This window comes from Mustelus asterias, chromosome 23, assembly GCF_964213995.1.
Source record: "Mustelus asterias chromosome 23, sMusAst1.hap1.1, whole genome shotgun sequence".
Lineage (NCBI taxonomy): Eukaryota > Metazoa > Chordata > Chondrichthyes > Carcharhiniformes > Triakidae > Mustelus > Mustelus asterias.
The window spans coordinates 20269633-20293916 of NC_135823.1; the positions used below are offsets into that span (position 1 = coordinate 20269633).

The following is a 24284-nucleotide window of genomic DNA, read 5'->3' on the forward strand; positions in this document are numbered from 1 at the left end:
ATGAAACAGGCGATTGAGGAATTTGCTAAGGGACTGAAAGAGCTGGAAAAGGACTTGGAAGCATCAGGTAAGCAATTCTTTGAGGCACTGTGAACAGATTGTGTGATTTATGTTTAGGCTGACAGTCTAGTGCAGTACCAAGGGAACATTGCACTGCTGCTGTCAGAGATCATAGAATCCCTGCAATGCAGAGGGAGGCCATTCAGCCCATCGAGCCTGCACCAAGTATCTTACCTGGGCCCTTTCCCCCACCCTATCCCCATAACCCCACACATTTAAATAAAAAGCATAAAGTTTATTTATTAGTTACAAGTAAGGCTTACATTAACACTGCAATGAAGTTACTGTGAAATTTCCCTAGTCGCCACACTCCGGCGCCTGTTCGTGTCAATGCACCTAACCAGCACGTCTTTCAGACTGGGGGAAGAAACCGGAACACCCAGAGGAAACCCACGCAGACACAGGGAGAACGTGCAGACACCGCACAGACAGTGACCCAAGCCGGGAATTGAACCCGGGTCCGCGGCACTATGAGGCAGCAGTGCTAACCATTGTGCCTTTACTTTGCTAATCCTACACATCTTGGGACACTAAGGGGCAATTTAGCATGGCCAATCCATCTAACCTGCACATCTTTGGAGTGTGGGAGGAAACCGGAGCACCCAGAGGAAACCCATGCAGACACGGGGAGAACGTGCAAACTCCACATAGACTTTCATCCGAAGCCGGGAATCGAACCTGGGTTCCTGATGCTGTGAGGCAGCAGTGCTAACTGCTGTGCCACTGTGACAGCTTTCAGATGAAACATTAAACTAAGGCCACATCTGCCCTCTCAGTTGACCATGAAAGATCCCAATGCACGTTTCGAAGAAGAGCAGTGAAGTTCTCCTCGATACCTTAGTCAAATTTATCCCTCAGCCATCAGCACTGAACCAGATTACCGCAGTGTGATCCCATTGCTTTTTGTGGCATCTTGCTACTTTCAAATAGTTGGCTCAGATTTCTAAAGAGAACATCAAGCTGGGCCAACCGTTTTCAATTATTTGAAGAAGTAATGGAAGGGGTGACAAAGGTAATGTGGTAGATGTAATGTATTTGGATTTTTTAGCATGTCGTCCATAAGTAGACATTCACAGAATCATAGAATCCCTACAGTGCCAAAGAGGCCATTTGGCCCATCAAGTCTGCGCTCACTCTCTGACAGAGTATCTTACCCAGGCCCTCTCCCCTGCTCTATCCCCGCAACCGCATGCATTTCCCATGTTAAATCCATCTAAGCTACACATCTCGGAGCACTAAGCTCCAATTTAGCATGGCCAATCCACCTGACCTACACATCTTTGGACTAGTGCAGGTGGTGGTTGAGGCAAGTGGCATAGATGCAGTTCAATAAGTTAAATAAACGCATGAGGGAGAAAGCAATAGAAGGAAGTGTTGATGGGAGTTCAATGAAGAAAGGTGGGGAAAGCTCATGTGAAGCGCAAACGTGGAGCAATTGGACCAAATACTCTGCTTCTTGTAATGATGGACACTCACAGACTTCACCAGGAACATAAAGGGTAGTTATTAACAAGGAAAGACTGGACAGATGCTGGCACAACCCCCCCCCCTTCCCCCCTCTTCCCCCAGCTGCCCCATGCCCTACATGCCTTCTACGTGTCTTCAGGCTGTCTTCTGCCAAAGGAGAACTCCACTCCCTGGGGTGATTACCCATTCTCAGTCCCAATTGGTTCCCCCCAAGCCAGTTGACCCTCTTCTCTGTGTTGCCCTTAAAGGGACAATTGCCACACTTTTGAAAATGGAAAATACATTGCAAAAGGAGGTTATTCGGCCCAACAAGTCCGCACCAACTCGACAGCACATCCTACCCAGGTCCTTTCCCGTAACCCCACATATTTATCCTGCTCATCCCCCTAAACTACACACCTTGGAACATTAAGAGGCAATTTAGCATCATCAATCCACCTAACCTGCACGTCTTTGGACACTAAGGGGAAATTTATCATGGCCAATCAACCAAACCCGCACATCTTTGGAGTGTGGGAGGAAGCCGGAGCATCTAGAGGAAACCCACGCAGACACGGAGAGAACGTGCAAACTCCACACAGATAGTCACCTGAGGCCGGAATTGAACCCGGGTCCCTGGCGCTGTGAGGCAGCAATGCTAACCACTGTGCCGTCGCAGGTCTGGTAGCATCTGTGAAAGAAAAACAGAGTTAATGTTTCAAGTCCAATCTGACTCTTCAGCGATGAAGAGAAGTAGGAACGTGATGGGTTTTATACTGTTGAAGGGGGAGAATGGGACAGGTGGAGCCAAATAGAAGGTCAGGGTCAGGGGAGATTTGATAACGATGACAAAGGGGGTGGGAATGACAGTGTTAAAGACTAAGGCAGGTGTTAATTGTGGTAAAAAGGTGAATGAGCACAATGTGTTCATAGCTCATCACTCTGTGAAAGCAAAACGTGAGAAAAATTACAGACTCGCCCTTGTGGGGTGAGATAAAAAATATTAAAAACATAAAATGGATAACAGAGTTCATGGCCCAAAGCTGTTGAACTCAATGTGAAGTGCAGAGAAGTGTTTAATTGGAAGGTGAGGTGCTGTTGCTTCAGTTTGCGTTGGGCTTCTCTGCAACATTGTAGCAGAAATGCAGTCACGAGAGCAAGATGATGAAATGAAATGGCAAGCAACAGGGAGGCCGAGGTCGTGTTTGACAATTGAGCCAAGGTGTTCTGCAAACAAGCTCACTCATTCTGTATTTAGCCTCCCCCCAATGTAGAAGAGTAAGAAGTCTCACAACACCAGGTTAAAGTCCAACAGGTTTATTTGGAATCATGACTTTTTGGAGCGCTGTTCCTTCATCAGGTGACTGAAAGAGATGTGGGAGATGGAACAAGGAATGTTATACATAACCCAGAAAAACTCAGGCATATGCGAGTACCCACACCTCTTATTTGGAGGAAATGAAGGAACAGCACTCCAAAAGCTCGTGATTCCAAATAAACCTGATGGACTTTAAACTGGTGTTGTGAAACTTCTTACTGTGCCCACTGCAGTCCAACGCCGACATCTCCACATCAATGTAGAAGAGAATGCACTGGGAGCAGTTGACTAAATTGAAAGATGTGCAAGTGAATCTCTGCTTCACCTGAAAGGAATGTTTGGGGCCTAGGATGGTGAGGAGAATGGTGTTACACCTCCTGTGATTGTATGGAAAGGTGCTAAGGAAATGGAATGGGATGTTGGGGGTGGAAGAGTGGTGGATCAGGGTATCATGGAGGGAATGGTCTCTGCGGAATGCTAGCGGGAGTGGGGGGGAGGTGGGTTGAGGGAAAGGTGTGTTTAATGGTGGCATCATGCTAGAGTTGGGAGAAGTGGCGGAGAATGATCGTTTCAATGCACAAGCTAGTGGGGTGGAAAGTGAGGGCAAGGGGGACTCTATCATGTTTCTAACAGGGAGAGGAAGGGGTGATGGCTGAAATGTAGGAAATGCGCTGGACATGGCTGAGGGCCCTATCGACATAGTGAGTGGGGAGAGACCTTGGCTCAAGAGAAAGGAGGATGTATCGGATGTGATGGAAAGTAACATCATCGGAATAGACACAATGGAGGCAGAGAAACTGGGAAAATGGGATGGAGACCTTACAGGAAGCAGGATGTGAGGAGTTGGTGGACTTGAAATGAATATTGGTGGTCAGTCTATCACCAGAAATGGAGACAGAGAGATCAAGGAAGAAAGGGAGGTGTCGGAGATGGACGACATGAGGGTGTTGGAGGGGTGGAAATTGGAAGCATAATTGATCATTTTTTCCAGGTCTAGGTGAGATCACAAAGTGGCGCCGATACAGTCATCAAAGTAATGGAAAAAGAGATGTGGGAGGTGGAACAAGGGATGTTACATATAACCCACAAAAATAACTGAGGCATATGCGGGTACCTGCACCTTTTATTTGGAGGAAATGAGACAAGTTAAAGGAGAAATTATTCAGTGAGAGAGCAGGTTTAGCCAGGCTATCTGCCTGTATGTAATAAGGACCACATTGCACTTAGACTAACAGCAAACTTCTGTTTAACATGTACTTATGTATCAAACCCAAAGCGCTATGAATACCAGCTTTGTCTGTTGTTTCTTTGTCACCTTAAGCAAGGAGATTTGGTGGTGTGGGCTTTTTGAAGTGTGTTGGACCAAAGAGAAGCAATACTAAATCAGGATTATGCTGTCAATATAAGGTTGGCTCATTTGTGAGGAAAAAATGGAAAATAAATCATCATTTTCTAAGGTTCCTGATAAACAGCAGTAATATATCAAATGCTGTGCATCTTATGGGGAAAAGTTTCTTCCTGTCTACTCTATCTATGCTCCTCATATTTTATACGTCACAATTATGTTCCTCCTTAGTCTCCTCTGCTCCAAGGAAAACAACCTCTCCAATCTTTCTTCATAACCAAAGCTCTCCAGCCCAGGCAACATCCTGGGAAATCTCTTCTGCTCCCTCTCCTGTGCTATCACATCCCTCCTGTAATGTGGATTCCAGAACTGCACACAATAATCTAGCTGTGGCCGAACCAACATTTTATATAGTTCCAGCATAACCTCCCTGCTCTTAAACTCTATGCCTTGGCTAATAAAGGCAAGTATACCATGCTATGCTGAGTACCCTTATACTACAGTGATCTTAGACCCAAAGTTAAGATGATATGGTGCCCATGTTGTGGATGTCACCATAGGCTCCTTCAGGAGATATTGAATGATCTCACCACTAACAATATATGGATCTCATAGGTCTCTCTGGCTGGAATTTTACCGGCACGTCCGCCCCAATTCCCGGGGGTGGAGGGGGGGGGGGGGGGGGGGGGGGGGAGGAGGCGATGCACGGAGAACGGCATTCTCTGTTGGCCTTGGACGGGATCGTATGAACCTCAGGCGGACATATCGGTAAACTTCCACCCTATATCTGCAGATCAGGTCACATTTGCTATTATTTCTTCCCGTGGTCAATTCTAACATGCATGCTGTCTCCTTTACATGGCGTTCTCAGTAATTATTGTATAAAACTCCTTACTAGATCTGAGTGTGATTTCTGTGCAGTCATTATCTGTTGAAGAATGTTGAGTTATGCTAAATGCACTTGTGCTAAATAGGAAACGACTCCTCTACTTCAGGTTAAGGGTGATTTTATCAGGATGTTTAGTTACTGTCAATGCCAAGACTTTTCAATATGCATGGGGTGGATCTGATCCTGTCTTTAAATGCTAAAAGGACAATGTGTTATGACAACCTATCAGCCAGTTCTGTCCAAGACAGAAGACTGGGAGTATGGAAAACAACATGGGGTGGCACGGTGGTTAGCACGGCTGCCTCACAGCGCCAGGGACCTGGGTTCAATTCTGGCCTCGGGTCACTGTCTCAATGGAGTTTGCACATTCTCCCCATGTCTGCGTGGGTTTCCTCCGGGTGCTCCAGTTTCCTTCCACAGTATGAAAGATGTGTGGGGTAGGTTGATTCGCCATGCTAAATTGCCCCTTAGTGTTAATGGGATTAGCAGGGTAAATATGTGGAGTTACAAGGAGAGGGCCTGGGTGGGATTATTGCCGGTGCAGGTTCGATGGGCTGAATGACCTCTTTCTGCACTGTAGGGATTCTATAGGCAGGATTTTCCAGCCACGCTCGCCTCGAAACCGGAAAATCCAACCTGAGGTCAATGGACCTTTCCAGGGTCCGCCCCTCGCCCGCTCCGATTCCCGTGGCAGGCGGAAGGAGTAAATTCCCCCTATGATTCAATGACCAGTGCTATTGGCTCTCAGTCCCACTGAACGGTCAAGCTATAAGCACTGGAGTTGTCAATGTAGTCTTAGCTCACGAGTGAAGCAGGTTATTATCAAGTTGAAAATCCTGAAGAAAAATTGCTCATTTTCTTTTTGTAACTGTGTCACGTTAGGAAATGCGGAGAAAACGTGGACATCAGTGTTTGACCGATTGGAAACCCTGCACTTCCCTTTTCACTACAGCTGGGCGATTGTGTCCTGCCTGTGTAAAGTAAAGAGCAGCCCAGAAATACGGAGGGCTTATCGCGAGGTTCGTATCATCTTTCTCAGAGAATCATAGAAAAGACATCAAGCTGTACCAGTGCTACCACTCTCTGGATAATGAGCTAAAATTGGCTGACCGGCCTTCCTCAACCAGAATTATCCTGTGGCCAGAGGAAATACTGGCCACGATTCTCCCAAAAGTGCTGAATTGGCGGGAAAACTGTTCCAAATCCCGACTGTTTTGTCAGTTCAGTTTCTCACCTGAATCTCCGCACTCTGTGCATTGCAGAAGTCCCAGTCATGAATCTCATTAAAAACCTGGGGGGCGGGGCCTATTCGCACCGGAGTCTGACAGTTCTGGAACTCTGCGCATGCGCAGTGGTCCCGATCTGTCAGACTCCCCGTTTGCTGTCCAGCCCACCCCCACCGATCACCCCTAGGCCCTGCCCACAATAGGCCCTGCCCCCTTGGCACTGCCCGATGCCCGATGGGCAGTGCCAAGATGCCCCCTGGGCATGGGCACTTTGCCCTTGGGCAGTGCCAGGGGGCACAGGCTGGCACTGCCAGGGTGCTCATGCCCAGGGGGCACCACCCCCCACCGCCTGACCCCCTGGGGGGCCCTGATTGCCCCCCCCTTCATTCTGGCGGGTTCTTCTGCTAGTTGCCCAAATATGGGGAACTACTCTAAACCCCCCGGAATGAAGTATTCCTGGCGGGGTGGGAGATTCGATTGGGACCTGAAAGTTCCCGATAATGAACTGCTAAACATATTTAAAATACATTTAAAACACTTGCCTCTCTTCCCGCCGGTTTCCAGTCTGGTCTGACCGACGACTGTTCGCCATGCTCTGGCGCATGCACAAATCCCGGAACAAGGCCGGCAATGCATCTCTCACTGCGACCCGGCAGAAAGGTTGTGGGTCGCGATGGGAGAATCGCGACCTATGTTTGCTATTCCAGTCCCCTTCCAAATTCTGAACATTTCTATTTGAGTCTCTCCTTCTAACTTTCCTCCCTAGTTATTCATACGGTTGCCAATCCTCCGGGATTGGGCCTGGAGACTCCAGGAATTGTAAATCAATCTCCAGGGTACTGCTTGTGTGCGACCCTGGGGAGAAAATCATCGGGATGTTAAGAAAGATTTTATGATCAAATTTTCTTTGAACATTTTGCTTTACGAGATGTAAAAATATTGAAAATATTGGTGGGGGGGAGGAGGGGGAAGGCGATTGCAGGGCAAAGGTTAACTTTTAAGTTAAGTTTATTTATTAGTGTTGTAAGTAGACCTACAGTAACACTGCAATGCTAAAATCCCCAGTCGCGCCACACCGGCGTCTGTTCGGGTACACTGAGGGAGGATTTAGCATGGCCAATGTACCTAACCTGCACATCTTTCAGACTGTGGGAGGAAACCGGAGCACCCGGAGGAAACCCACGCAGACACGGGGAGAACGTGCAAACTCCACACAGACAGTCACCCGAGACTAGAATTGAACCTGGGTCCCTGGCGCTGTGAGGCAGCAGTGCTAACCACTGTGCGCTGCTTGGCTGACAATCAAGCATCATCTAATTGGGTAATGAGTCTTTTTGCTTTCCAATTGGCATTAAAAGGCACCACATCACAAGGATGGATGTGTTGGCCGACCAATGGCTGGAGCGTGGGGGGCAAAGTCATATGATGAAACCTCCAGGATCGGTGCAGACATGATGGGCCGAATGGCCTCCTTCTGCACTGTAGGGATTGCATGATTCTATGGAATACATTTTATCACAGTTGGCAACCCCTAGGTATTCATGTCTGACGGACTGGGCAGCATGTTGGAACCACTGAGTTTCCAGACCCCCCTCTGACCTCAAGGCTTGGCTGAACGGTAGTGAGGCCCGACTGTAAATGATGGTCCAGTCTCTCGCCCATGACCCAGGTTAGGGTCATTCCTCCTGCTGTCCGTCAAAACCAAGAATCTGTCTCCCAATTGTTTTAGGTTAAATGGCAAAAAAATGTACCACCGTGGAACAAGTCTCAAATTTACCTTCGGGAAGATGAGATACTGTTTTCTCAAGTAATAGGAAGCTCAGAACCTTCCTGCTGTTTGGCCTCAGTCGCACAGTGAGTGGGTGACTCATTAACAGATCAGTTTTGATCTCATTGAATGGAGGAGCAGACCCAATGGGCCAAATGGCCTACTTCTGCTCCAATGTCTTATGGTCTTATTAAACCCTTTCTGAAGCCAAGAGTATAGAAATGTTAATAGCATTAGCTATTCTCCTTTGGAATTCTAAACACCCCTTTGGGGCAGCACGGTGGCACAATGGTTAGCACTGCTCCTCACAGCGCCAGGAACCCGGGTTCGATTCTGGCCTCGGGTCACTGTCTGTGTGGAGCCTGCACGTTCTCCCCGTGTCTGAATGGGTTTCCTCCGGATGCTCCGGTTTCCTCCTACATTCCAAAAATATGCGGGTTACGTGGATTGGCCATGCACAATTGACGCTTAGGGTCGGGGGGATTAGCAGGGTGGGGTTACGGGAATGGGGCCTGGGTGGGATTGTGGTCAGTGTAAACTCGATGGGCCAAATGGCTTCCTTCTGCACTATAGGGATTCTATAATAATGTGCAGAGGTTTTAAGATATTTGATCTTCTTAATTCACTCAAGAATGAGAACTATATTGATCTGGTAGTGCCTTGTGTTGCAGGTAGTACCACTGGTCGTGAAAGAGAATATTCGATTTTCTCAGAGTGTTACATTGTACAACGCTTACAAGGTGAGTAAAAAAAAAACATTACTTTGAATACGAGCTCGGAATATTCCAAACTAAACTGCAATCAAGAGTTCAACCTCCAGCTGTGATCACATTTCAAACTTCTCCATCATCACAGCACAGTATGATGGCTGGCACGCATTTGGGTGGCATGGTGGCACAACGGTTAGCACTGCTGCCTCACAGCGCCAGGGACCCGGGTTCAATTCCAACCTCGGGTCACTGTCTGTGCAGGGTTTGCACATTCTCCCCGTGTCTGCGTGGGTTTCCTCCGGGTGCTCCGGTTTCCTCCCACAGTCCAAAGACAAAGATGTGCAGATTAGGTGGATTGGCCATGCTAAATTGCCCCTTAGAGTCAGGGGATTAACAGGGTAAATGTGTCAGGTTGTGGGGATAGGTGGGATTGATGTCGGTGCAGGCTCCATGGGCCGAATGGCCTCATTCTGCACTGTAAAAATTCAATGTCAAGTCATAATGAATGGCAGAGCGGACTCGAAGGCTGAAAGGTCTACTGCTGCAGGTTAGGTGGATTGGCCATGCTAAATTAGCCCTTAGTGTCAGGGGATCAACAGGGTAAATATGTGGAGTTATGGGAATAGGGCTTGGGTGGAATCGTGGACGGTGCAGACTCGGTGGGCTGAATGGCCTCCTCCTGCACTGTAGGGATTCTATAATTCGCCACTGTGCCCATGAAGGCTGGCGGTGTGGTCTCATTAGTTCTATGCCCAATTAATCACGGATCACTCCACAATCACGGCACGGTAGCACAGTGGTTAGCACTGCTGCTTCACAGCTCCAGGGACCTGGGTTCGATTCCCGGCTTGGGTCACTGTCTGTGTGGAGTTTGCACATTCTCCTCATGTCTGCGTGGGTTTCCTCCGGGTGCTCCGGTTTCCTCCCACAGTCCAAAGATGTGCGGGTTAGGTTGATTGGCCATGCTAAAAAATTGCCCCTTAGTGTCCTGGGATGCATAGATTAGAGGGATTAGCGGGTAAAATATGTAGGGATATGGGGGTAGGGCCTGGGTGGGATTGTGGTCGGTGCAGACTTGATGGGCCGAATGGCCTCTTTCTGTACTGTAGGGTTTCTATGATTCTATGATTCTATGAATCACTAACCGTCTCACAATTTCTCCTGATGTGTGTTGGTGAGGGCACAAAGTCTTTGCTAATAGCCATCAGATAAGGTAAGTTGCCAGTGGGGTTTTGAAGTCCTCTCTCTCTCTCTCTCTCTCTGACTCCACAGCACGTTACTACAGATTTTGAGATGGAAAAGAGTGTGTTGTCGGCAAATTGAAGCAGCTGCTCACATCTGAAAATCTGCATTAATCAAATGATCAATGGTCTAAATTTTAAACATTTCAGAGAACTATTGGCCATTTACATGGATGTGATAGTCTCACAATTCTGAGATATGGATGGCCAATTTTCCCCCACAATAAACTGATGGTCATTTACATACATGTTCAGTAAGATGTCCCTGCCCTAACAGTGCTGCTTTTTCTATAAAGCAAGACTCACAAAATCCACTTTGTCTCAACTTCTTATTTGTAATGGTGTCACCATGACGATAAGGAGCAGCTGTTCCCCTTAGTTGAAGGGTCAGTCACGAGGGGACGTAGGTTCAAGGTGAGGGGCAGGAGGTTCAAGGGGGGATGTGAGGAAAAACCTTTTTACCCAGAGGGTGGTGACGGTTTGGAATGCACTGCCCGGGAGGGTGGTGGAGGTGGGATGTCTCACATCCTTTAAAAAGTACTTGGATGAGCACTTGGCACATCATAACATTCAGGGCTATGGGCCAAGTGCTGGTGAATGGGGTTAGGTGGGAATTCAGGTGTTTCACACATGTTGATGCAGACTCGATGGGCCGAAGGGACTCTTCTGCACTGTATGATTCTATGATTCTAACACTAACCTCCACGTTCAGGACATCTGGCGAAGAGGAAATCACTCTGAATCACCCGTTTACAATATTTCTTGAGAAAGTCGTCAAGAGAAGTTGTTTCAGCAAATCTTCGCAAGGCTGTGGGCTGGGTCCTGAAGAATTAGGTTTTAATGACCCACGCACTGACCCCGGGAAGGAACAAGCAAATGATGTGTGCAATAGGTCAGTTTGGTTGGGGTGATTGAGAAAGAAATAGATCAGGAACGCTTCTTTCTGCAATGGCAAATGGCTTATCCGTTTAGTCATGCCCACAGCTCCCCCTCATGGCTTAGTTGCTAAGTGCGCTCCCAGTCTCTCAGCCAGGTCGATAAGGAATGTTCTAGGCTGGACAGCCACCAGTCAGCCGAATCCAGCAGAGAGAGGAGGGAACTGACTTCGGCATGGCTACCCTAGGGAAGGGAGATGATAATCCCAAAGCTATCTGGCTATTTGGATGCGTAGGTTAGGTGGATTAGCCATGGTAAATGCATGGGGTTATAGGGAGGGGGGCGGGGGGGGAGGGATGGGGGGGGGCGGGGGGGGGGGCCTGCGTAAGATGCTCTTTCGGAGGGTCGGTGAAGGTCGGTGAAAACTCAATGGGCAGAATGGCCTCCTTCTGCACTGTAGGGATTCTATGGTTCTAACTCTCTGCGCGAAAGTGCACATATAAAGTTATTGGGTCAGGGCTCAGCTGTTGTTAACTCCCACAGTTAGGTAACCTGTCAAAACCCGCTGTCTAAACTCACACCCGATACACGGCCAGGGCTCAAATACCAGAAGGCAACTTTAAATGTTAAACTGTAAAGTTTATTTATTATTATAAGTAGGCTTACATTAACACTGCACTGAAGTTACTGTGAAAATCCCCTAGTTGCCACACTCCAGCGCCTGTTCGGGTACACTGAGGGACAATTTAGCATGGCCAATGCACCTAACCAGCACGTCTTTCGGACTGTGGGAGGAAACCTATGCAGACACGGGGAGAACGCATCTCCACACAGACAGCGACCCAAGCTGGGAATCGAACCCAGGTCCCTGGCGCTGTGAGGCAGCAGTGCTAACCACTGTGTCACTGTTTCAACTAACAGAGGGGGAAAGAGAATAGGAGGGTGACAGCAGAACCCAAAAATACAATGCAATTGAAGAAAAAGCTTATATTGCCTGCCGTTAATCCCTAGTTACAGGTAAACGCTATGTAAGCCGGCCACACAGTACAATTGGTAGTGATTGTGGAGCTGTCTTGGAGGTAACAATGTTTGGCCCTTTAGTTAAAATAGGTTTGGGTTGGGGATGAGAAGTCCTTGCGCAAGGACACATTGACCGAGAATTGAGAAGTCGCCACCACAAGCATATTTCCCACAGTGCCCCTCTTTTGTTTTGGCAGGCCCTGATCTCAGGAAAGCAGAGACTTAATGGTGTTCAGCTCCGTATCATTAATTCCTCTCTGCTTGCGGCCAGGAACAACGGTGTTGAACTTGAGGGAGAAACTAAAATCCGCTTCAATGACATCCAGTTGCAGCTAGCAGAGCACTTGGAGAAGTTCAGGTGTGAGGGAGTAGCGTCAAATGGTTGACCGAAGGGCCTGTGCACTTTAGGCTTCTGTCTAACCCAGGCCTTTGGGATTGTTAATCTGCGGGCACTAATTATCTTCCACCTTGCTGTAGTTTCAAACATTGATTCGCAATGAGCTCTGTGTGGGATTAGAGGGACCAGAGGACTACTTTTGATAAATGACTTCTAAATTAATATTTTAACACCGTGAGGAGCCTTCCTTTCGCCGGCGATTTTGTTTCCTTTCATTTTTACTGAGGTGGATACCAAAGAGATCACAGATTCTGTGATGCTTTCTAATGCAGATAGCGGGATGCAGTTGCCGGGGCAACATGATAATCATAGTGGAAGGATTTTCCATATTCTCTATTTCTGACACATTGCGTTTTATACAAATAGATTTGATGGTTTTGCTGGAAATAGGAGTTGAAGGAAATCTTCCAGCCATGATTACAATGCGACACACAATGCCAGAGGAGATTTGCCCCCCACTGTTGTGCCACTCACTTCCTTACTCCCCCCTTGCTTGTGCCAGGCTTCATTCATACTTAGTGGCTCAGACAAAAGCCGAGCACATTCTCTGTTGGCAGGTCAGCCACCCTCTGCAGCCCCCCCCCCCCTCCCCCACCAGCCTCAGCACTACGAATGTGGAGTTGACGCCACAATCAGATCAGCCTTGATCATATTGAATGGTGGAGCAGGCCTAAGGGGCCGAATGGCCTCCTGCTACCCCTATTCCTCACGTTAAATAACATGAATTGAAATTTTCAGAAGATTTTTGACTGGTGACTCCTAAGGTTTTGTGAAAGGGAAATCGCGTTCGACAAATTTATTAAGTTTTTTGAGGATGTAACAATGCAGAATGGAGAAGGGGGAACAAGTAGATGTGGTGTATTTGGATTTCCAAAAGGCATTCAGTGAGATGCCACATAAAAGGTGGCTGGACAAGCTAAAATCATGATTGGGGATGGTATATTAGCATGGATAGAGGGTTGGATAGCAAACAAGAAACAGAGAGTTGAGATAAATGGGTCTTTTCCGGGTTGACAAGTTGTTACTAGTGGAGTGCCACAGGGATCCGTTCCAGGGCCTCAGCTGTTTATAATATATATTAATGACTTGGATGGAGGACGGCACGGTGGCACATTGGTTAGCACTGCTGCTGCACAGTGCCAGGGACCTGGGTTCAATTCCAGTCTCGGGTCACTGTTTGTGTGGAATTTGCACATTCTCCCGTGTCTACATGGGTTTCCTCCGGGTGCTCCAGTTTCCCCCCACAGTCCAAAGACGTGTTGGTTAGGTTGATTGGTCATGATAAATTGACCCTTAGTGTCAATGGGACTCGCAGGATATATACGTGGGGTTATGGGGATAGGACCTGGGTGGCATTGTTATTGGTGCAGGTTTGATGGGCTGAATGGCCTCCTTCTGCACTGCAGAGTTTCGATGATTGACTGTAATTGCTGATGATGCACATATAGGTGGGGAAGCAAGCTGCAGGGAGGACACAAAGAGTTCGCAAAGTGACGTAGATCGGTGAAGTGAGTGGGCAGAGAATTGGCAAATGAAGTGTAATGTAGGAAAATGTGAGGTTGTCCACTCTGGCAGGAAGAATAGAAAAGCAGAATATGTTTTAAATGGAGGGAGATTGCGGGAGTCCTGCAGCACAGAGGGATCTGGGTGCCCTTGTACATGAATCGCACAAAGTTAACGTTCAGGTACAGCAAGAAATAACAAAAGCTGGAATATAAAGCTAGTCTCAGTAACCAAACCTTGAAACTGTCATCACTTGTTGTAAAAACCCATCTGGTTCACTAATATCCTTTAGGAAAGGAAATCCGCCATCCTTACCCGGTCTGGCCTACAAGTGCCTCCAGACCCACAGCAATGTGATTGACCCAAAATGGCACTCTGTTCAAGGCAATTAAGGATGGGCAATAAATGCTGGCCAGAAAATGAAGCCCACATCCGCGGAATGAATTTAAAAATTCCTGAGATCAGAACCTCCATCTCGTCCTAAATGTTTTTATTCTTTTTCTCGCTGACTTGCTTCTTTCTTCATCCTTGCATTCAGATGGCTGCAATATAGCCATTCAAACCAATCTGATTACTCCCTCAGCTTCTTTATTATACTCACTACCACTCTCTTTGGCTATTGCATTCCTGAAATCTTTTGCCATCTCCCCTATCCCCCATATAAGCCTTCCTTTTTGTACTCCCTGCAGTCCCTGCCCCTATTACTTGCTTATAAACTTTTACATTTCTATCTTCCTTCTGTTCTCGTAAAAGGTCATCAAACTTGTGGCAGTATGGCCCCTTTAAGGGGTGGGTGTTCATGGGTCAAGGCACCCTACTGGGGCATATCTTGAGGGAAAGTTTTAAAGTTTATTTATCAGTCACAAGTAGGCTTACATTAACACTGCAATGAAGTTACTGTGAAAATTCCCTGGTCGCCACACTCCGGCACCGGTTCGGGTACACTGAGGGAGAATTTAGCATGGCCAATGCTCCTAATCTGCACGTCTTTCAGACTGTGGGAGGAAACTGAAGGAAACCCACGGAGACACAGGGAGAACGTGCAGACTCCGCACAGACAGTGACCCAAGCCAGGAATTGAACCCGGGTCCCTGGCATTGTGAGGCAGTGGTGCTAACTACTGGACCACCGTGCCACCCGAAATGCGCGAACCATCATCTATTGGGTGTAAGGGCATGGGTCCTGGTGGGAGGAAATCTTTAGTGTGAACCCGGGAGTCGGTGGAACTATACCTATACTTAATAAAAGCAAATCACTGCGGATGCTGGAATCTGAAACCAAAAGAGAAAATGCTGGAAAATCTCAGCAGGTCTGGCAGCATCTGTAAGGAGAGAAAAGAGCTGACGTTTCCAGTCCAGATGACCCTTTGTCAACGCTAAAAGGATATGAATAAAGGGTGTGAATGGCCAAACGGCAGAGGAGCGGTAAGCTGTGACAGGTGAAGATGTTGGGGCGGGGGAATGAGACAGAGGTAGAATGTAGAAAAGGGGAAGCGGGGGAGAAAAGGTAATGGAAGGGGGATAAAGTAGGGGGGAAGAAAAATGAAGAAAGACAATAAAGAAATAAAAGGTAGAGAACAGTAAAAAATTAAATAAAATAGAATGAAAACAAAGGGGGTCGAGGTGGGGTAGAGCAAAGCATCTGAAATTGTTGAATTCGATGTTGAGACTGGAAGGCTGTAAAGTGCCTCGCCGGAAGATGAGATGCTGTTCCTCCAGTTTGCGTTGAGCTTCACTGGAACATTGCAGCAGGCCAAGGACAGACATGTGGGCATGGGAGCAGGATCGTGTGTTAAAATGGCAAGCAACAGGAAGGCCAGGGTCCTGATTGCGCACAGAATGTCACAGCTTACAGCTTCTCTGCCGTTTGACCATTCACACCCTTTATTCGCTCTGTGGACAGCTATTGGCAGCCTTTTCCCCTGGTTTCTGTGGCTATGACTCATCTTTCATTCCCTCACCCTGCAGTATAAATATCTCCTACTTTCTCTGCCTTTTAGCTTTGACAAAGAGTCATCTGGACTCGAAACGTCAGCTCTTTTCTCTCCTTATAGATGCTGCCAGACCTGCTGAGATTTTCCAGCATTTTCTCTTTTGGTATACCTATACTTAACTTGTTTCTATAAAGATTCATCCCTCCATTGTGGTTCCTCATCCTCGTAACTCACGCTACAACAAGAACTGTTAACTCTGTTTCCATCTCCAGACTCACCTGCTAAGTGTTCCCAGCATTTATTTTAATTTTATATTGAGTCTAATCATATCTGCGCTGTGGGGCTGGTCGGCGCAACATCGAGGGCCGAAGTGCCTGTACTGCGCTGTAATGTTCTATGTTCTATGTTGGTAAACCAACTGTAGGTCAGACTAAGAGCGACTTTCAGTAAAACATGCTTCAAATCAAGTTCTAAGGTCCCACTATCTGCTGTCATGATCAATCTGCAATGAACTACCACAGAAACTATCTTGTGCATGCATTGATGCGGCCGCTATATATATAGCCACGTATTCAGATGCCTTTTATTCAATACCTCTGGTAAAATATAAGTGAAACAGAAGAAACCTTCTGGAATATAGACCTGATGTCACTGATAATAGCGATGAGAGCAACTGTGATCTCTTTGTGGTTTCTATGGCAACCTAATATTGGATCAGGGAGAACGGCTCACTAAAGTCCCTCAGAAGTGTCCATTAGCTCAAGTTGTGCCTGTGGGATTGAAGGCAAATGATTGGTTTGGTTAGGAAGTTAGCAGACGAGTAAGAGACAAGGAGTAAGGATAATCGGCAATATTCTACTGGGCAGAGTGTGACTCGTGATTTGATTTGATTTATTATTGTCACATGTATCAGTATACAGTGAAAAATATTGTTTCTTGCGCATAAAAAAATATAAAAAGGAACAAACAAATCATTCTGTATTTACCTGACTGTAAGTCACCACTGATAAGTTGCTAGAGTGACTGTTAGGGGAGATATTTACAGAGCTCTATACAGACAAAGCATACCGTTCATAGAGAAGGAAATGTAGTGTTACAGTCATAGCTAGGGTGTAGAGAAAGATCAACTTAATGCAAGGTAGGTCCATTCAAAAGTCTGATGGCAGCAGGGAAGAAGCTGTTCTTGAGTCGGTTTGTACATGACCTCAGATTTTCGTATCTTTTTCCCGACGGAAGAAGGTGGAAGAGAGAATGTCCAGCAGTAGTGGGGCAGAACGCTCCACCTGTTCACGCCGGCGAGACTCTCCAGTCCTTTGGCAATGCACCCCCGACCAAGGGTTTCCCGCCGGTGTGGGGTGACCTCAAGGAGAATTTCCATTGACAATGGTGGGACAGAGAATCCCGCTGCTGGCAGACAACGCGCCACCTCCCGCCGGTGGGAAACACGCAGCTGGGAGGCCAGAGAATCTTGCCCGTGGTGTCCCTCAACGATCTGTGCCAAGGCCGGAACTGTTCACCTTACTTAGTAATGGCTTAGATGGTGGGACAGAAAACCACGTATCCATCTATGCTGATGACACAAAGATAGGCAGCAGTGTATCTGGAAGCATAACATCACAAAGAATGCTAATAGCTTAAGAGAATGGACAAAACTGCAGCAAATGGACTTGAAAAGGATAGAACGGAATATTGTCTAAAGGGTGAAAGACTTGAAACAATGAAGGCTCCAGATACAAAGATTATTAAAATGTCACAGGCAGGTACTGAAAATAATAAAAAAAGTCTAATGTAATGTTGGTTTTATATCTTGAGGACTAGAATACAAAGGATCAGAATAGGAGTCATGCTTTAATATACAAAACTCAGCTTCGACAATACCCGAACAATTCTGGACACCACAACATATAGATACAGAAGGATATATTGTCCTTTGAGGGAGTGCGGTGTAGATTTAAGAACAGAAGGAATAAGAACAGGAATAGGCCTTTTAGTCCCTGGAGCCTGCTTCATATTCAATAAGATCATGGGCGGAATTCTCTGGCCGCGTTGGTCTAAAAGCCGGAAATTCCTGCCCGACTGTCAATGGGGTTTCACATTCTCCGCAACCCGCCTGCTAATATTCCAGTGGTGTGCGGGATGGGAGAATTCCAGCCCATAAATTATTTGAACACATTATAAAAAACCATAATGGAAAAGCAGGATTACTAGAATGATAAACTGGACTCCAAATATTAATTGTAATGAGAAATTATACACAGTAGAGTTACAGTCCCTGGTTCGAGTGAAAGATCAGGTAACTAAAACGGATCTCTTTCCACTGGCGCTGCCTGACTTGCTGAGTCTTTCCATCATGTTCTGTTTTTATTTCTGATTTTCCTGCATCCTCAGCATTTTGCTTTTATAGACCCAGGAATTTAAATGGTTAAGAGATGATTGGCCAATTTTTAAATGAGCAAAAACTGCTAGTTTGGGCTTCTGGGACTAAGGGGCACATGAGCCTAAAAATTAGAGCTATACTTTTCTGGATTGAGAAAATACTTCTTCAAGCAGAGGGTTATGACTTTATTATTTATTTATTGGTGTCACAAGTAGGCTTACATTAGTGGCACGGTAGCACAGTGGTTAATACTGCTTCCTCACAGTACCAGGGACCCGGGTTCGATTCCCGGCTTGGGTCACTGCCTGTGTGGAGTTTGCATGTTCTCCCCGTGTCTGCATGGGTTTCCTCCGGGTGCTCCAATTTCCACCCACAGTCTGAAAGATGTGCTGGTTAGGTGCATTAGCCATGCTAAATTTTTCCTCAGTGTACCCGAACAGGCACTGGAGTGTGGCGACGAGGGGATTTTCACAGTAACTTCATTGCAGTGTTAATGTAAGCTTACTCATGACACGAATAAATAAACTTAAACATTAACACTGCAATGAAGTTATTATGAAAATCCCCTAGTCGCCACACTCTGGCACCTGTTCGGGTTCACTGAGGGAGAATTTAGCACGGCCAATCCACCTAACCAGCACGCCTTTCGGACTGTGGGAGGAAACCGGAGCACCCGGAGGAAACCCACACAGACACGGGGAGAGTGTGCAAAATCTACACAGTGATCCAAGCCAGGAATCAAACCCGGTCCCTGGTGCTGTGAGGCAGCAGTGCTAACCACTGTGCCACCATGACGTCCACAGGTGGTAGAAATTTGGAACTCTTTACCACAAATTCTAAATCTGAGATTGATAAGATTTTTTGTTAACCAAAGGGATATGGACAAAGTATATGGATTAAGTCACAGACCAGCCACAAATTCATAGAGCATTGAGATAGGCTTGAGGCCTACTCCTCTCAGTCCTATTATAATATATTTTAAAATGAATGGAGAAATGATTGTGATCTTAGCAAGGATTCAGCTTTGTCTCTCCTCTTTCACTGTCATCAGTACCAATGTGATAGAGTCTACAAATGCTTACTCGCTGCTTTTGACAAACAAGACGGCTGTTCAAGAGCTTCCTGAAATAACTCGCAGATTCCTCGCCACTAACGCAGTGATTGGGACAAATCAAAGGTACGTCATACAATCATCTCAAACATACAGCCTTGTTTCAATGCAGAAAAAAACAGATTTAAAACAAAACACAGATTCCAATTCCCTTCTTCAGAAACATTGTGCAATTGTGACATTTTGAGCTTCGCAATAATGAAAGTGGTTCTTTCACAAGCACTCAATCTTCCCACAGATAACAGTGGTATTGCCACTATTAAGTGGAGTTGGTGGCATGATGGTTGAAGAATCTCGCTTCAGACACCATGAAGTAGGCTTCGCAGTCTTGAGTATGTTAACAGGTTTTTATTAACAACTCATAACCATACACTGTAGTGTTCAAGGAAAGGGCTGAGTTCACCCTAGGTCTTTACACATCTCTAGACTAACCCTGGCTCTGGGTCATGTACCTTCTTGCATCACTGTGTGGGCGTTGCTATTCTCAGTCCCACATTAACCCCGTATGTACCAGATCTTACTACTGTAGTGGTAATGTCACTAGACTAGTAATCCAGAGGGCCAGGTTAATGCTCTAGGATGTAGGTTCAAATCCCACCATATTTATTTGTGTCACAAGTAGGCTTACATTCACACTGCAATGAAGTTACTGTGAAAATCCCCTAGTCGCCACACTCCAGCGCCTGTTCGGATACACTGAGGGAGAATTTAGCATGGCCAATGCACCTAACCAGCACGTCTTTTGGGCGTTGCTAGTAGATTTAAAATGAAACATTTAATTGATAAGTTGGTGACCATGAAACTGTCACTGATTGTTGTAAAAATCCCATCTCGTTTATTAATGTGGAATCTGGTCTGACATGTGACTCCAGATCCACAGCAATGTGGTTGACTCTTAACTGTCCTCTGAAATGGCCCAGCGAACAACTCAGGTTTGCCAAACCACTGCAGTAAAGTTGCACTAGATAGACTGCAGCTGTTCAGGAAAGTGGCTCACTACCACAAGTGGCAGTTAAGAATGGGCAACAAATACTGCCCTTGCTAGTAAGGAGGAGATTGTATCAGAGCTAATTGTCACTTCCTCTGCCCAGAACAAAGAACAAAGAAAATTACAGCACAGGAACAGGCCCTTCGGCCCTCCAAGCCTGCACCGACCATGCTGCCCGTCTGAGCTTAAACCCCCTACCCTTCCGGGGACCATATCCCACTATTCCCGTGCGCATGCACAGTGGCCCCCAAATGTCAGCCTGTCGTTTGCTGGCCAGCTCAATCGCTGGCCAACCCGGGACCCAGACACTGCTGCCTCCCCCTCCCCCCCCCCCTCCAGCCCCTCCACCCCCCCCCCCCCCCCCCCCCGACCCCAGCCCCTCCACCGTGCAGCGGGATGGGAGAATCACAGCCCACATCTTTGACCAAACAGTTGGGTATCTGCTCTCATTTCTCCTTAGGTGGATTTGGGGTAATAGTTTGTTTGATGAAGCTACTGTGAGCTGAAGGTTTAAAGCATTCCCTTCATTTTTAAAATACATTTCTTAGAGGCACAGTGTCATCAGAGAAGAGACTTCTTCACCCAGAGAGTGGTGAGAATGTGGAACTCGCTCCCACAGGGGAGCGGCTGAAGTGAATAATATGGACGCATTTAAGGAGAAATTAGACAAGTATACAAGGGGAGAAAGAATAAAGAGTTATGGTGATGGATTTACAAAGTTGGGAGGAGGCTCGAGTGGAGGAGAAAGACCAATACATAGAAGAGGGGCCGAATGGCCTGTTCCTGTGCCAACTATTCCATGTGGAAACAAGTTATAAGATAGCTCACCATTACTGCAAGATCATGGAAGTTGTTACATTTACTTGTTTCTAATGTTGTGAATCATTACGTGGTCATCAATTAAAAACCTTTCCATTTTATTTGTGGCAGGCCGGATCCAGAGAATGGTCCCTGGATGGTGACGTTAGATAGCCCCAGTTTTAAACCACTGATGCTGTACAGTACAAACAACCAGTTAAAAGAACAGTTGTACAAAGCCTTTGTTTCCCGAGCGAGAGGAGGCCCCTTCGATAATGGTGCGTTGATCGATGAGATTAGGAAACTGAGGTAATTCATAACATTCCTAAAGGACTGTTTACTGCTCGTTAGAAGAAGAGTTTAATGGTGCTTTTCCAGAGAGTGGAACATTCTCCCCCTTCTTGCAACAGCATCCATAAATTCTAAATCCTACACAGCACGGGTTTCCAACTCTCACTATTCACTTATTTTCCTAACGCAAAGTAAAACCCTAGCTCAATCTTCTCTCCACCAGCTGTCTTGCGTGAACTTAGAAATAGTTTATAAAGAAACTAGACTGTGCAGCTTGTGTATCTGAGGCCTTATTACTGATGACGCATTAACTTTGTACACGAAGCAGCAACTTCACTGAAACAAATCCAAAGGCAAGGTTGAAAATTTATATTTTTATTGGGCCAAAATTTTCTTGTAGCGAAACACGTCCATACTAAGAGTGGCTCTGGCACCCGACTGCTCAGAAGAGCTTTTGCCCAAAAAGTTTTGGAAAGTTTGGCAAATGGCAATGCTGGCATTTGTTGAAAAGGGACTGGAGTATAAAAGAAGAGATTTGATTTGATTTATTATTGTCACATGTATTAGCATACAGTGAAAAGTATTGTTTCTTACTCGCTATACAAAGCATACCATTCATAGAGAAAGAAAGGAGAGAGTGCAGTATATAGTGTTACAGTCATAGCTAGGGTGTAGAGAAAGATCAACTTAGCGCAAGATAGGTCCATTCAAAGGTCTGATGGCAGCAGGGAAGAAGTTGTTCTTGAATCAGTTGGTACGTGATTTCAGACTTTCTTTTTCCCGACGGAAGAAGGTGGAAGAGAGTATGTCTGGGGTGCGTGGGATCCTTGATTATGCTGGCTGCTTTTCCGAAGCAGCGGGAAGTGTAAACGGAGTTAATGGATGGGAGGCTGGTTTGCATGATGGACTGGGCTTCATTCACGACCCTTTGTAGTTTCTTGTGGTCTTGGGCAGAGCAGGAGCCATACCAAGCTGTGATACAACCAGAAAGAATGTTTTCAATGGTGCATCTGTAAAAGTGTAAAAGAAGTATTGTTGCAATTGTACAGGGTGTTGGTGAGACCACATCTGGAGTATTGTGTCCAGTTTTAGTCTCCTTATTTGAGGAAGGATGTGGTGGCATTGGAGGCAGTTCAGAGGAGGTTCACCAGATTGACTCCATGGATGAAAGGGTTGGTGTATGAGGAGAGATTAAACAGTTTGGGCTTATATTCACTGGATTTCAGAAGGATGAGAGGGGATCTGATCAAGGTAAATAAATACTAAAAGGGATTGATAAAGTAATTGTAGACCAAATGTTTCCCAGAGGGGTGGGGCGGGGGGGGGGGCGAACTAGAACAAGAGGTCACAGGTATAGGTTGAGAGACAATAGATTTAAAATTGAAATGAGAAGGAACTACTTTGCGAAGAGGGTGGTGAATATCACTGCCCCATAGCGCGGTGGAGTCTGAATTGTTGAAAGGTTGCAAGAAGAAGATAGATATATTTCTGATTTTTAAAAATAAGTTAAAGGGATATGGGGAACAGGTAGGAAGGTGGATTTGAGACCAGGAAGAGATCAGCCATGATCTGATTGAATGGCGGAGCAGGCTCGAAGGGCTGAATTGCCTACTTTTGTTCCTAATTCCCTTGTTCCTATGTAAACTGGACATCTGGAACCTGAGGGTAGAGAGTAGAGAATCTTCTGAACCAGTAAAGTATCTCCAGATTTAAGGATTAGGAAATAAACACAGGAAGAATTAAGAAGGCAGGTGAATTAAAGGAGGTGAATTCAATGTGAAGGCAGGTAAAGAAAGAACTAAAGAGATGAAAAAAATGTCTGGATCAAGAATCCGAGAAGAAAGGGAAAGTAAGAAGAAAAAGTTAATTTAAAAGTTTGACAATTTTAGAAACTGCCTGAAGATTCAAAATCTGAAGGCATGGGAATCCACACTTGTTAATTTTCAATATCAGTGAGGGTGACTGCAAGTTTTTAGCACTTGTCATGCCGTTTAAGAGGGACCTATTCTTGTAAAGACATGACTTATCTTTCTGTGTGAGCTTAGTGGGCAGTTATTGGAGAAATGCTCAGGTTCCGGAAAAGAAAACAGGGAAGCAAGGTGTCTATTTCATGAAACTAATGTGGGAGCAGTATAACTGGGACTGACAAATATTGGACCATGGAACTGTTCCTCATTGGTCCATCATGTGTGGTAAAAGCTGAAAGAAATTGGGTGAATTTTCTATCTACCATTTTTTGTTGTTCCTTTCTTTTCATTTTTAAATCATGTGACCTACCGCCACACCACCCACTTTCTCACCATTGGTTATCCAACATCCCCATCCTAGAACATAAGAACATAAGAACTAGGAACAGGAGTAGGCCATTTGGCCCTCGAGACTGCTCCGCCATTCAATAAGATCATGGCTGACCTTTTTGTGGGCTCAGCTCCACTTACCCGCCCGCTCAACATAACCCTTAATTCCTTTACTGTTCAAAAATTTATCTATCCTTGCCTTAAAAACATTCAACAAGGTAGCCTCAACTGCTTCACTGGTCAGGGAATTCCACAGATTCACAACCCTTTGGGTGAAGCAGTTCTTCCTCAACTCAGCCCTAAATCTACTCTCCCTTATTTTGGGCCCATGCCCCCTAGTTCTATTTTCACCTGCCAGTGGAAACAACCTCTCTGCTTCTATCTTATCTACTCCCTTCATAATCTTATATGTTTCTATAAGATCTCCCCTCATTCTTCTGAATTCCAATGAGTATAGCCCCAGTCTACTCAGTCTCTCCTCATAAACCAACCCTCTCAACTCCGGAATCAACCTAGTGAATCTCCTCTGCACCCCCTCCAGTGCCAGTATATCCTTTCTCAGGTAAGAAGACCAAAACTGTTCACAGTACTCCAGGTGTGGCCTCACCAGCACCTTATACAGCTACAACATAACCTCCCTCACAGTGTACAGTCTCCTGCACCAATTGGAAAACAAATAGACTCCCAATT

The 24284-nt window shown here is 46.1% G+C and overlaps 1 protein-coding gene across 1 annotated transcript in view; it reads left to right on the forward strand.

Annotated features, from left to right (window-relative positions):
* LOC144510919 (uncharacterized) overlaps positions 1 to 24284 on the forward strand; it is a 62958-nt gene continuing 38674 nt past the window's right edge. Inside the window, exons 1-6 of the mRNA XM_078240977.1 lie at positions 1 to 67; positions 5941 to 6077; positions 8724 to 8792; positions 12097 to 12257; positions 19161 to 19286; positions 21139 to 21315. Of these exons, the coding sequence (XP_078097103.1) occupies positions 1 to 67; positions 5941 to 6077; positions 8724 to 8792; positions 12097 to 12257; positions 19161 to 19286; positions 21139 to 21315 (737 nt within the window). The remainder of the gene's footprint in view (positions 68 to 5940; positions 6078 to 8723; positions 8793 to 12096; positions 12258 to 19160; positions 19287 to 21138; positions 21316 to 24284) is intronic.